This window comes from Helianthus annuus, chromosome 3 (genome assembly GCF_002127325.2).
Source record: "Helianthus annuus cultivar XRQ/B chromosome 3, HanXRQr2.0-SUNRISE, whole genome shotgun sequence".
NCBI lineage: Eukaryota > Viridiplantae > Streptophyta > Magnoliopsida > Asterales > Asteraceae > Helianthus > Helianthus annuus.
In genome coordinates this window covers 126,498,973-126,512,477 of record NC_035435.2, presented here as the reverse complement: position 1 = coordinate 126,512,477, position 13,505 = coordinate 126,498,973, and the positions used below count along the sequence as shown (strand labels likewise).

General features: G+C 37.8%; 3 protein-coding genes across 3 annotated transcripts; 1 reads left to right on the top strand and 2 right to left on the bottom strand.

The window, feature by feature from the left end:
* On the bottom strand, nt 1–4,100 carry LOC110911358 (rab3 GTPase-activating protein non-catalytic subunit). Its single transcript, XM_022155965.2, has 8 exons — nt 3,542–4,100; nt 2,540–2,677; nt 2,253–2,444; nt 1,436–1,497; nt 1,187–1,341; nt 564–712; nt 361–483; nt 1–284 (listed from the first exon to the last, which is right to left on the bottom strand). The coding sequence occupies exons 1-8, from the start codon at nt 3,890–3,892 to the stop codon at nt 105–107; spliced, it is 1,350 nt and encodes a 449-aa protein (XP_022011657.1). The 5' UTR covers nt 3,893–4,100; the 3' UTR covers nt 1–104.
* A 2,893-nt stretch (nt 4,101–6,993) lies between these two features.
* On the top strand, nt 6,994–8,908 carry LOC110911356. The gene has a single exon (XM_022155964.2). It carries the CDS (start codon nt 7,027–7,029, stop codon nt 8,800–8,802), a length of 1,776 nt encoding a protein of 591 aa, XP_022011656.1. The 5' UTR covers nt 6,994–7,026; the 3' UTR covers nt 8,803–8,908.
* Nucleotides 8,909–9,584: 676 nt separating this feature from the next.
* On the bottom strand, nt 9,585–11,546 carry LOC110909586 (protein DOG1-like 1). Its single transcript, XM_022154461.2, has 2 exons — nt 11,082–11,546; nt 9,585–10,094 (listed from the first exon to the last, which is right to left on the bottom strand). Exons 1-2 carry the CDS (start codon nt 11,538–11,540, stop codon nt 9,768–9,770), a joined length of 786 nt encoding a protein of 261 aa, XP_022010153.2. The 5' UTR covers nt 11,541–11,546; the 3' UTR covers nt 9,585–9,767.
* Nucleotides 11,547–13,505: the final 1,959 nt, after the last annotated feature.

The following is a 13,505-nucleotide window of genomic DNA, read 5'->3' as shown; positions in this document are numbered from 1 at the left end:
TGGCCAGATATAAAGGTGACTTTCCAATTTCCATCAAAATTGCACAAATATAAAGGTGTATTAATTTACTAGGAAACAAAACAAAAAACTGAAAAAATAACACATCAATTTAATCTTGAAAGTTGACCAGAATCACCATTCAGAAAGAAAACTTCCAAAGGTTTATAAGAACTTGAAGATGATGCAGCTAAAGTCGATCCGAATCTGTACGTCGGTTGCAGTATTCTACTTCCTTTCGGGCATGGTACCGTCAATATCCTCGGGCCAGTCCTCATCTGCCAAATCTGCAACGTTTATAAATTTTATTAAGCAAACGGGTCGAACTTGCCATGTCTAAAAAGAACCATAATAAAATGTTACCTCAACAATGCCCTTTCGAGGGGCGTGAATGGCGAGACATAAGCAGTAATCATTCTTTACATGTTCACGAGAATCTTTATTTACAAGCCGTTCAACAAAAAGACAGCTAGCATCCCGATATCCCTGAAGTTCGGGTTTCAAACATAATAATTATAAACAGACAAAACAGTGGCAGGGGTGTGTTTATAAATTAAGAAGAATACCTTCCATAAGCGTACGACCACAAGGGCACGAGTGTCTAATAGCATAATACGACCTAGGGAATCTGTTATTGCCGCTAAAGTCCCGCTAGGGGATAAGGTTAGTTTCTCTCCCTTTCTAGGGTGATCTTTCAAACATGTAAGGGGTAAAGCTGCAAAATTTGAGAAAAACTTGAAGTTATTATGTGGAAATTAGATCCTTTTACTTATTAGTTACTTATTTGTTTATTTTTTTAAAGAGTAAAGTACACGGATAGTCCCTGTGGTTTTCCAAAATTTTGGATTTGGTACCTAGCTTTCTAAAAGTACACGGATGGTCCCGATGGTTTGCACTTTGTAACGCATTTACTCACCAGCCAACAAATCTAAAGGTTTTAGGGAATACAAGTTAGGGACTAAATGTGTTATAAAGTGTAAACCTCAGGGACCATCCATGTACTTTTGGCAAAAGTTGAGGACTAAATGCGTTACAAAGTGCAAACCACCGGAAACATTTGTGTATTTTTGAAAAGCTACGGACCAAATTCAAAATTTTAGAAAACAACAGGGACTATCCGTGTACTTACTAAAAAAACTTAATTTATTATTGTTATATAAATCATCATGAAATTTAGAATAAACCAGACCTCGAGCAAATGGTTGGGGTTTTGGTTCGGGCTTTTTTGTCGATTGTTGGGTCCTCCATACCAATTTGGAGAAAGAAGCTATGGTTGAAAATGTTGCAGGTACAACCTTTGATAAAAGGGCTCCAACAAAGGATCTGCTTCGATCTTCAGAAAGCCTTTCATAAAAATAAATAAATAAAAAATAGTAAATCACTAGTGAAGGTGGTTTATTACATGATAATTATAAAAAAGAAGATGTTTGCTAGCAACCTGAAGGCTGAAATTGCGGCATCAGCTCCAATAGTAACAGCACAATAATATCGATCACTTGACTGCTCAACAATAAAAGCAGCTGAATTCAAATACCAGAATACTACCTTCAGATACTCCCCAAAACTCATTACATAAGACATTTTCAGCATATATATATTATATATAAAGGTACCTTCAGACATTATGTTCAATTTGTCACATATAACTTGTTTTATTACAACTAATCATTTTATCCTCACTAAAGAGCTGAGATAAGAAATTGATTATTTTAGTAAATGTAAAATTAGTTTTTATTAGTAAAATGCCGTTTTTGTCCCTGAGGTTTGGCCAGTTTTGTGACTTTCGTGAGTTCGTCCAAAGGTTTGTTTTTTAGCATCTGGATCCAAAAGGTTTGAAATCTTGCCATCATCATTTGGCTTGTTAACTTCATCCAATTTTCTCCGTTAAGTCAGAGGCATTTTCGTCTATTTTGTTGACTTAAAAGGTAATTCGGTCTTTTGAACACTTGTACGTTATGCTAAATGTTCGTACATAAAGTGAAAAAAAACCCGAATTGCCCTTTAAGTCAACAAAAATGACGGAAACACCCCTAACTTAACGGAGAAAAATGGATGTAGTTAACTAGCCGGATGATGATGGCAAGATTTCAAACCTTTTGGATCCAGATGCTAAAAAACAAACCTTTGGACGAAAGTCGCAAAACTGGCTAAAAAACAGGGACGAAAATGGCATTTTACTCATTTGTTATAACAGGAATGTAAAATTAGTTAACCATCCCAACTTGTAGTAAAATACCAAAACCGCCCCTCCATACCTGTAGTTCCAGAAGAGGTGGTGGCATGACACCAGTAACTGCAGCATCAACACACGAACCGTATTTATTAACATTCCAACATTGGTAAGGAATAAGGGAGGATGAAACTTCGTATTCTTCTGAGCCTTTATCTCCTGATGATTGATTCCAAAACCGATTTTGAGTTTCTTGATACCATTTCTGCAGTACCTTCTGCACACCAGAATTATGTTTGCCTGATTGTTATTATGCATTTAAACGAGTATTAGAAGACAATGGAATTAATCCTAAAAGATTATACGACATGCCTGAATGTCAGATCCATCAAAACGTGCAATTATGCCTGGTATAACGACACACACTTCCTCAGATGATGATGTGTCTTCTGTAATATCTCGCTTGGTCCCACGCACTCTTAACCGTAGAATCTTTCCTGGATATACAAGCTGTAAGAGCAAAGCAGAGTTATATGAGTACTTACTAGCCCATTCGCCAACTAAAGCTTTCTAATTTCCTATTTATAAAATTTCTTTACTTCAGTTTAGGGACAACGATGTTCTTTGATACACACATACCATCATTCTAATGTTGTCATCACTTTATATTATCCGTTTCTGTATAAATAATCAGCTTATCTTCTACAATCATATGCCATGGTTTCTGTTATCATTTCAAATTAAAATCACTTCTTCTACAAACACTCCAAAACATTTTGACCATCAATAACACCTATGTTGTCAAAAGCCCTTCAGGCGTGCTCCTAGGCCCTCAGGCAAGGCGTGACGCAGAGAAAACATCTTGCTGCCATCCAGGCGTTTTGGTTTCGGGTGAGATGCCGGCAATATTCTGGTCAAATCTTGAAAGTTTGCGGCAAAATTCAGAGCAAACTGGTCTGAAACATCCAAAAATGCCCTAGAACCAGCCTAAACTAGCCCTAAACAAGCCTAAAATATATCTAAAAACCCTAAAAATGGTATTTTTAAGCTATGCGCCTAGCTTAAAAAAGCCATCGCTTTAACCACCCTGCGCCTAGGCTCCGAGCGAGGCCTATGCACCTTGAGTGCGCTTTACGCCTTTGACAACATAGAGTTATAGAATGCAAATATACAATCTTTAACATATCATGAGCTATTATTGAGCTTCATATTAAAACTTGCATGTTCACAAAAACAAACGATTCACAACACACAAATTGTAAAATTTAAACTAATCATCCTTATATATAAGGCAGCAATTTTAACTATTCAGTGATCAAAACAATCAATTTTAGAAAAACATACAACAGTCACTGCAAATCTAATTAACAGTACCTGTTTGTGAATAAGATCGCCACCAAGTGAGTAAATCAACAAGTACCCACAAGATGTTCCAACAGCAATAACTCTAATATCATCAAACACCAACCACTCAAGAGCAGACACATACTCTGCTTCAATCGGGGACAGATTGGGTCGGATCTTGACCCGAAAAGAAGCAGGGGCGGAAGCGTGAGACCACTCGAGAACAAGGAGGAAGTAACGGTTGGCGATTGCGAGAGAATCTGTGTCGAAAGCGCATAAAAGATTTGGGTTATCGAGCCAGCCTTCTTTTCCTGCACCCAGTTCGGTTAGATCGAGGTTGGCTATGGTTCCGAGATCTGTTAAGTGGGTTCTTCGAGCCATTGTTGTGTTGTGTTGGGTTCTGGTTCGGTTTAGGGTTTGAATGTTAGATCACATATTGAGATGTGATTACCAGAATGATGAAGGGATCAACTGATCAAGTACAAGGGAGGGTGATTTGATTGTTTGGGGAGAATGGATTTGTAACGAAGAAGCGTTTACACTTCAACCGTAACCAAATCGAACCGAACCGAACCGAACCAAACCAAACCAAACGATTCAGCAGAAAGTTTTATTCGTTCATTTAATAAATGAGCAAACATGTTCAATGAATCTTGTTCAATTAAGTTAAATGAATGAGCATGAATAGAAGTTGTGTGTGTTCAATTGTATTCGTAAAGAGTATATAATTTGTTCGTTTATATTCGTTTGTATGTTCATGGTTGTTTGTTTATGTTCAATTATTAATATTAAAGTGTCTTTTACATCCTATAATTTTTAATATCTAGTTTATTACCCTAAGAACAACCACAATGTTGCTGATGTGGCCAGGTCCGAAAATTCGGACCACATCCCCACGAACCTCATTGTGATATAGCATGCATCCGGACACCAAGTCCGTTTGGTGGTTCGTGTATTCAAACCTCAAGCGAACCAAAATGAGCACACAACTAGCGGTTACATGGTTAAAATGGGGAAATGAGATTTCTTTATGTAAAAATAGGTGAAAATTTGTAGAAGTTTGATGTTTAGGTTTTTTTAGTAGTCTTGAAATCTAATCTAGCATGTTGAGATGGATGTTTGTAGAACTTAGCGCATAGCCATTTCTTGAAATCTAATCTAGCATGTTGAGATGGATGTTTGTAGAACTTAGAGCATAGCCAATAACGTTTTTAGCATCAATTTCTTCTCGTTTTTCCACGTTAGTCATTCTTCTTTATTGTGTGAGCTTGTTTTTGGCATTTGTTTTTTCTGATGTAGTTGTTGGCTAAGAGCTAGAAAAAAATGGATTAAGGCGGGCCAAATTTACTTTTTAATTATTAAATATAGAGTAAATTACATGTTTTGTCCTTTATGTTTGTCCCAAATTTCAGGCGTTGTCTTTTACCTTTAAAATTGATGAGTTTTGTCCTTTATGTTTGAAAATGTTGCACGTTACGTCCTTTATGGCAAACCCAATTATATTTTTCAGTTAAATTAAGTCATGTGCAGGACACATGAGGGTATAAATATAATTACACCTACCACTTCTTTTTCCCCTTTATTTATAACCTCATCTACCCCAATCCTTTCACCTCTTTCACATTCATCAATGTACACCCCTCTCTATATCTTCATCTCATCAGTTCTCCACCACCACCATCAACGACCACCATGAAATTAAAGAGAGATGGGCTGTTAAAAATAAAAAATTGTGATGATGTGACAATATTTTTGGGTTTTTTTAGGTCTTTTATTGAGTGAGTTTTGTGTGATTTGAAAATTAGTTTTTTTTTTCCTTTTTTGATTGGGATGTGACTAGGCATGTATTTAGGCGTTTTTCAGTTTTGTTGCGGATGGTCTTTAACATTGTGGATGCAGTAACATTTAAACTTATTATATATATATTTTTTTAATTTTTAGTTTTTGGTTTTTGGTTTTAACCCTTACTTTTATAGCAGAAATCTTAGTCCTCTCATCGTTTATTCTCCCTTCCCGCCTTTCTTTCTCGGAACGGCTTCTAAATTCTACGATTACTCTTTCAACACATTATTTTGAGATAGCTATGTTTATGATCACTATGTCGAAGTATTTTCAAATAATAATGTCAAGTGCTTAACTTTATATTAATTTTAGGGTGATTATGTCTAATGCATGAGACTAAGAGTATTGATTTTTCTTTTTCAAATTCGTATATGTTCATTCGTGTTTGTTTATGAAATTACAAAAGAACACGCACACAATCATCTCCTAATCGAACGCAACATGAGCACAAAATTCCGTTCGGATATATGTCCATGAACTTTTCATTTGTCCGATAAAAACTTAACGAATGATCATGAACAACGCATTGCTCGGTTTAATTCAAAACGGCTCGTTTAACAATCTAACAAACAAAACATAATTATTAATGCCAACCAAACATATTGCAATATCCAAACCCTTAAATTTTGATTCTAATTTCAAGACCAATTATATCTTGTGAATCAAATGAAACTATTTTTTTTTCAAGTAATTAACAATAAATAAAAAAAGGCAATAAGGTGGTGGTGGAGTGGTAAGGGAGAGTCTTAGTATTCTAAGGGAACCAAGTTCGATTCCTGCCCTCCCCATTATTTTCTGCGGCACCTGGTGATGATGGGAGACTAGGCGAATAGGTGGAGATCGCTAGTTCGATCCTTGAACTGAGCGGGTTTTACCTCATCGCACTGTCGTGCCTTCGGGCGAGTGTTCACGGGCTTCGGCCTAGGTGAGAGTTTTCCCCGGTTCAAAGGCGAGTGTATCCCGATGTGGTGAATTTTGTCAGTAGCTAATTTGGAGGATTCGTTGGCAGTTAAAAGAAACAATAAATAAAAAAAATATTAAAAGCAAAAGGCAAATTGGATTTAAATAATCCCAACTTACTCAATTTTGCCGATAATAATCCCAACTCAGTTATTGGCAGATAATAATCCGAACTGGTCTACTTTTGGCCGATAATAGTCCGCCGTTAAAAATAGCTTAACGGAGTTATGCTTTTTTCCGAATTACAAACCGATATTTTATGGATTTTGATTAGAACAAAGATACGAGTCGATTTATGTAAAACCTACCTCAAAACGGTTTTTCAAACGGCTTGATTTTTGTTAATTGGAAGTTTAAACACCCGAATTGAAGCACTGTTTTTGTCGTTTGGGGTAGTATTTCGAGGTAAATTTTACCTCATTCAACTCGTATCCTCGTTCTAATCAAAAGCCCTAAAACATCGGTTTGTAATTCGGAAAAAAACATAACTCCGTTAAGCTATTTTTAACGGCGGACTATTATCGGCCAAAAGTAGATTGGTTCGGATTATTATCGGCCAATAACTGAGTTGGGATTATTATCGGTCAAATTAAGTAAGTTGGGATTATTTAAATCTAATTTGCCAAAGCAAAATGTTTGCATCTGAATCTGATTATGATGCAGAGAAACTTACATAAGAGTCCAACTTATCTCTTCTTTCACCAGTTGCAAACATGTTCCAACAAAACTCTCCCCTTTCTAAAACCCTAAACCCCTGTTTCTCCACCTTCACACCTTATCCCCTAACCAAAATCTCAAACCCTCTTTACAAACCCATAATCCCAACTCACTCATCTCCCAAAACCCCCAAATACCAATCTATAAAAGCACTGTTTTCACCCAAAATTCCATCATGCAGACCAAGTGTTCGATCATATGCCGGCCGCAGCAAGAAAAAAGAAGGGGGCACATCCACCGGTCGAATCGAAGGCAATGCAGAGTTACGCAGAGAAGCAAAGCGAAACGTTCGAAGAAAGAGCAAAAAACTCGCTGAAAATCTGTTTTATAGGCTGAAGAACCCTCATGGTAATTACCCTAATAACTTTACAGAAGAAGAGTTGCAGATGATTGGGTTAGGGTATGACAGAATGGTTCAGTTTATGGAGAAAGATGACCCCAATTTGAAGCACCCTTATGATTGGTACAAGTATGGTGAATTCGGCCCGTATTCGTGGCGCGGTGTGGTGTTAGGAGAGCCGATTCGTGGGCGGTTTTCGGACGAGAATGTGACTTTGATTGGTGAAGTTAGGGATCAAGAAGAGTGGGAAAAGATTGAGCAGTTTGAAATGAGTCAGGATTTTGGTCAGAGGTTGGAGTCAATGGATAAGAGTGTCGGGTTTCGGTACTTTTGGGTGTTTGTTCGGCATCCAAAATGGCGAGTTTCGGATCTTCCATGGGAGCAGTGGACTTTAGTTAGTGAAGTTGTGGTTGAAGCTGGAAAACAGAGGTTAGATAAGTGGAATTTGATGGGTAGGCTTGGGAATAGAACTCGATCGTTGATTACGAAATGTGCAGCGTGGGTGAGACCTGATATTATATACGTGAAGAGACCGGTTTATCAGTGTCGGTTTGAGCCTCAGGATGAGTTTTTTAAGTCAATGACGCCTTTGCTTGATCCGGAAACCGAGCGGGATTATATGTGTCAGTTGGAAAGTGATGATGGTGGGGTGGAAACGTGTACGTATTTCGGTGGGTTGTGTAAGATTTTAGGGGTGAACCAGAAATCGTTTGTGGATGATGTGGTTAAGGCGTTTGAGAAAGCGAGTGATGAGAAGAAGTCGAAGTGTTTGGAGTTTCTGCTCGGGCATCATCCAGTTGAATTGCTTCATCCGTATACGAAGGAGTGGAAGGCTAAGTTGGAGGAAATGGAGTTCGGTTGTGACGCTCCGGATGAGAACGATGACGGTGGGTCCAGTCTCGAAGTTTTAGATTGGGTTGAAGATGACGAAAATGAAGAAGAAGATGACGATATCGTGATTGATGCGGAACTTGATGATGTAGAAACAGAAGACGACAATGATGATGGTAGTGATGGTGATGGTGACGATGATGGTGATGGTTTAGATGAAGATGAGAAGTATTGGGAAGAGGAGTTCAAGAAGGCGGTAAACAGCAACGAAGAAATGGAAGTTATGGCAAGAAGAAGTGTGAAAATGACGAAGAAGTTGTACGAGAAGCAAGCACAGAATATGGAAGAGAAGCGAACGAAGGAGGAGAATGACAAGGGTGAAATGGCAATGAGGCGCGGTCGGGCCAAGGTAACTCAAGAGGAATGGAAGCAACTCGGGTATGGGCCGAGGATGAAAAAGATCAAGAAAAGTAGGATTCCACCGGGTCAGTTCTTGAGAGCTGCGGTTAGACCCTTTTTGTACAAGAATCTTGTTAAAGAGATTGTTTTGACTAGGCACGCGATTGTAGAGGGTGAGATTGGTGGTGGTAAGAAGAAATGAAGTCTTCTAAGACTGCATCATTAAGAATGTAAAATCTAAAATTCCTGCTGCTCTGTACTATTGTAATGTTACTTATTTATGAAAACAAGTTCATCTTGAATTAAAATATTTGTAATCGGACGGTTTCAAAAAACTTCTAGGTTGTATTGCTAACTACGGTTTCAGAAAACGACAGACCAAACCGCTCGGGTTGGTTGGGTCAACTGGACTGACTAAAATAGTTCAGTTTGACAGTTTGGGCGATTTAACTAGTTCAAAAGATATTCAAAACCATTTTGTATTAAAATTTAAAGACAATAAAATATGCATAACTACGTATTTCAAATGTAAAAAAATATAAAAGAAACGACTACTTTCAAGTTTTAAATTATGTACCGAACCGTAATGATCTTAAGCTAACCAGTTTGCTTCTGTTTATTTGTATAAACTAACAAAGAAGCACAAAATGTTATGATGCATATTACCTCTACAAACTTCTTGTCCGCGTCACTAGTATCATCTGCTCTTCCAACAGCACCACCGACATAAAACGACCTATAAGAAATGTGACATGACCACCAATTAGTTATCAAAATTAGCGAAATAAATAGTCTAATTTGGGTTATGCTTTTATCTTCAAGGTGTAGAACAGGTTAAGAAAACATGACCCGTTTTGACCCATTGCCTAACCCAACATGTTTTGCTATATAAAGTTATGAAAGGAAAAGATGCAATGCTGACCCATATCGATTAGCAATTCGGTTTAAATTGTTGTTCATGATGCACCACATTCCAGGTTGTGGTTTGCGAAAAGGATCATGTGGCCTTTACTCAAAGATCACCACCTCGGTTTTTCTCTCTTATTTTCCCCTAGATTACAAACTCACTATAATAAACCGGTTCTTAAACAAAAACAAACATTTATACACACCACTTATTTAAACTACACTCTTGGGCATAAGTTGTTGGACCAATCCCGGAGCCACTCACAGGGAGGCACCGGAAGATGAGGGATTATCTGTATTAAAAAGTTGTGTAATCCCCATTTGGATGTCTCTTCTTTTGCTCCACTCATGTAAACACAGTTGTAACTTTCTTGACGCCACTAGAAACTCAACTGCCTGCAATGGTGTCAAAATGTCTATCATGTGCTTGAGTATATCCAACCTCAGCTTGTCTGCTTCCACTAAGATCTTGTACATATCAGAGGCATGACTATCCATCGCTTTATCCACAACCTCACCCTGGCTTGACTCCCCTATTTGTCTAGAGTTGTATGCTAGCAACGCCAGTGGCTCGTCGGCTACCCTCTCCTGCATATATACATCAAACCATCTGATATCCACAATACATATTTGTAATTTTGATTAGTGTTTGCAGACTTAACATGTCAAGAAGCCAGATGAAAAAGAACAGCTAGAAAACTAGTATTTTCGGTCGTAAAGTAGTCGCAAAGAGCCTTCTGCAATCGATTTTTCGACAAAAATGCTGAGGTAACAACATGGTGATCCTGTATTGCCACTGCTTGCGACCGGAGATTATTTGTGACAGAGTTTAGCGACCACTTTCGCAGTGGTGAGTTGCGACTGTCAAATCTAGGACTTGTTTGCGACCGCTTGGTAACTCTTTGCAACGGTTTTGTGACTGTTTTTTTTTGGTTTTCTAATTTCTTTCTTGTTTTCTCACTTCAAGTTTAATTGTAGAGTAAAATGCCAAAATTGTCCCCGAGTTTAGGCCACGTTTGCCACTTTAGTTCAAAAATGGAACTTTTTGTATCTGGTCCCTAAGGTTTCATTTTTGTTGTTAGTCTCATCAAATTGGCAAACCGGGTTAGAACTTTCTGTTAACTTCTCCCCCTTTTTTGTCGTTTTCCTCATTTAAATGAAAGGCATAATCATCATTTTATGGCATAATATATATTAATTAGTTGAGGAAAACGACAAAAAAGGAGAAGTTAACAGAAAATTCTAACTTAATTTGCTAGTTGGATGAAAATGGCAACAAGAATGAAACCTCAGGGACCCAGATACAAAACGTTCCATTTTTGTACTGAAGTGACAAAAGTAGTTTAAACTCATGGACGATTTTGGCATTTTACTCTTAATTATAAGTATCCAAACATTTATCCGAAATCCACTAAAGTTAATGATTCCAATTCCCTATATTGCCACCATTTTTTTTTTTGTCACAATCCGTCACAATTACTCAGTTTTCTAGTAGTGTTATCAATAATGCGACAAGTCCGCGCTAGCAAACAGTTTGGGAACATAAGACGTAATGTTATAAGTTGTGTTATATGCCTGTAAGCTTGCGAAAGTCGAAGTGAGCTTATCTTCCTCTTTGATAGTTTTGGCATGGAGAGCATCTATGCTTATAAGCTGAGAACTTGATATATCTCCCAGGTTTCCACGTGTGACACCATGAAGAAACTCAGCCAAGTGCGTGTTTTGTTGGTACCCGCATAAGACATAAACGAGTCGGATGATTAAGGAAGGCCTACAACCACCGATCCAAAGAGATGAGTTCTCAAAGGTGGTTCCCCATGTTGGAGCCAAGAAAGAAGGCCCATCATGTTTGGCCAGTTGGGCTCGAGCAGTGAGGTAATATTCATAGTGATTGATGTGTTTTTTGACTATGAGTTGAAGGTAGTCGGGATCGGTAGGGAAGTTAGTGAGTGCTTGGAGTAGTTCGTTGAGGTCGAGCCTTTGTTGAGCCATCCAGTTCTGATAGCATGACTGAAACTGTTGATGGTTGGCCATGTCACATATATGTCACTGGCGGCTGGCTAGCTAGCTAGCTTATGGAAGAAGTGCATATATATAGTTTTTTTTTTTGTCTTTTTTTGAACGGCCATATATATAGTAATATAGAGCAAAAGGGAATATGCACAAGTGGGGAGTAAAGACAAAATCGAATATCCAAATGATCGCATTCCCAAGTGGGGTAGCAGACAAATTGTAACGTTCTCTTTTTATGGAACGATGCAGAAATTGAGATATGCATTCCATTCCATTCCACCAGTAATATCAAAATACATTAACGTGAATATCAGGAAACTAGTTATTTTAATAATAAAAATTTATATATTTTTTGGTGTTTATATATATCTCTATACTAGTATGAAGAAAAGTAATACCAATAGTCATGTGATACTGTGACGAGATTGAAACATTTTTTTGTGGGTGGGGGATGATTAGGAGGGGTCCAATCACCAAATAGAGATAATAATTTTCAAAGCTAAAATTAGGGGGGGGGGCATTATCATGAATGATTTGGGTCCTTATAGCCCTATGAAAGCTCCACCTCTAATTTGATAACCGAAGTCTTATCATTCATGTATTACTTTCACTCATATATGATACATTAATCCATATAATACATGTTTTAAGTTGGGCTCTTTTTTAGCCTGCTTACCATTGTCTAGTTCATGACCTTGAGTTTTTAGAATAAACAATGTTGTCTGACGATAAATGCTTGTGCATATCAACCACATTGAACGTCTTGGATACATGTCGATATAGTATCTTGTAGACCAACAAAAAAAGCATTATCATTCTCCAATGTCAAATGTATATTAGAACACTGTAGAAGCATGTACCTGTACGGGTATGTACTTCAACGATAATATAGATGAACACGACCATGCTTCGTCTTATCTGTCCCGTCTCAGACCCACGAAACCATAAAACACGTTAGAAGGGGTCAGAGACCGAAGTCTCTGGACCACCGACGCTCAAGTCAGTATTGGATTGACATAGCACTACAATTATGAGATAAAATGATAATCAAGAGCAATAAACAAGCATCTATGTAAAAAAACATAGCACTACGATTATCACACATGATAGTTGGGCGATCTTGCAGAAGAGCATGTAGTTCCTGAAGTAGGTGAGTGACTCATACAATTTCAGCAGTACTATTGGCCATTGCTCGGTACTCAGATTCACAACTCAAGTAAGAGAATGTAGGTTGTTTCTTGGCACTCCAAGAGATAAGATTACCACCCAAGAAATTCAGTAGCCATAAGTAGACCTTCGTGTCTTAAAGCACCTAGCCATGTCAACATCAGAGTACCCAAGGATCGAAGTATGGTGGGTTTGCTAAAAGACAGACAAAGTGCCAAAGTTCCTTAAGGTAGCAGAGAAGCCGTTTGACCTTTAGGTAGTGTAAAATGGTGGGAGCATGTAAAAATAGACTAAATTAGTTAACAACATAGGAGATGTTTTGTCGAGTGATTGTCAAATACTGAAGCGCACCAACAATCAAGCAACAAGGCGTTAGGTCCGGAAATGGGCTACCTATAGCAACAAAAGAAACATTTGTTCCTAGTGGTGTAGCATCCGGTTTAGTATCTAACATCTTAGCTCTTATAAGAATTTATTTAGCATATTTGGATTGATTTAAAAAGAGTTTGTTAGTGGTAAAGTGACTTCAAGCTCAAGAAAGTAGTTGAGCTCCCCTAAATCTTTGATAGAAAATTCGTTGTTGAAACGTTTAATGAAAGCCTTAAGAATGTAAGGTTGATTGCCTATTAAGATTAAATCATCAATATATACTAATAAATACATGGTGCATGCATCACGTTTGAACACTGAAAAAGAGGTGTCGCCTGACTCCATGAATAATCGTTGTCAATCAAAAAACTACTCAGACGATGAAACCACACCCGAGGGGCCTGTTTAAGCCTATATAAATCTTTATTCAACTTGCATACATGACTAGAG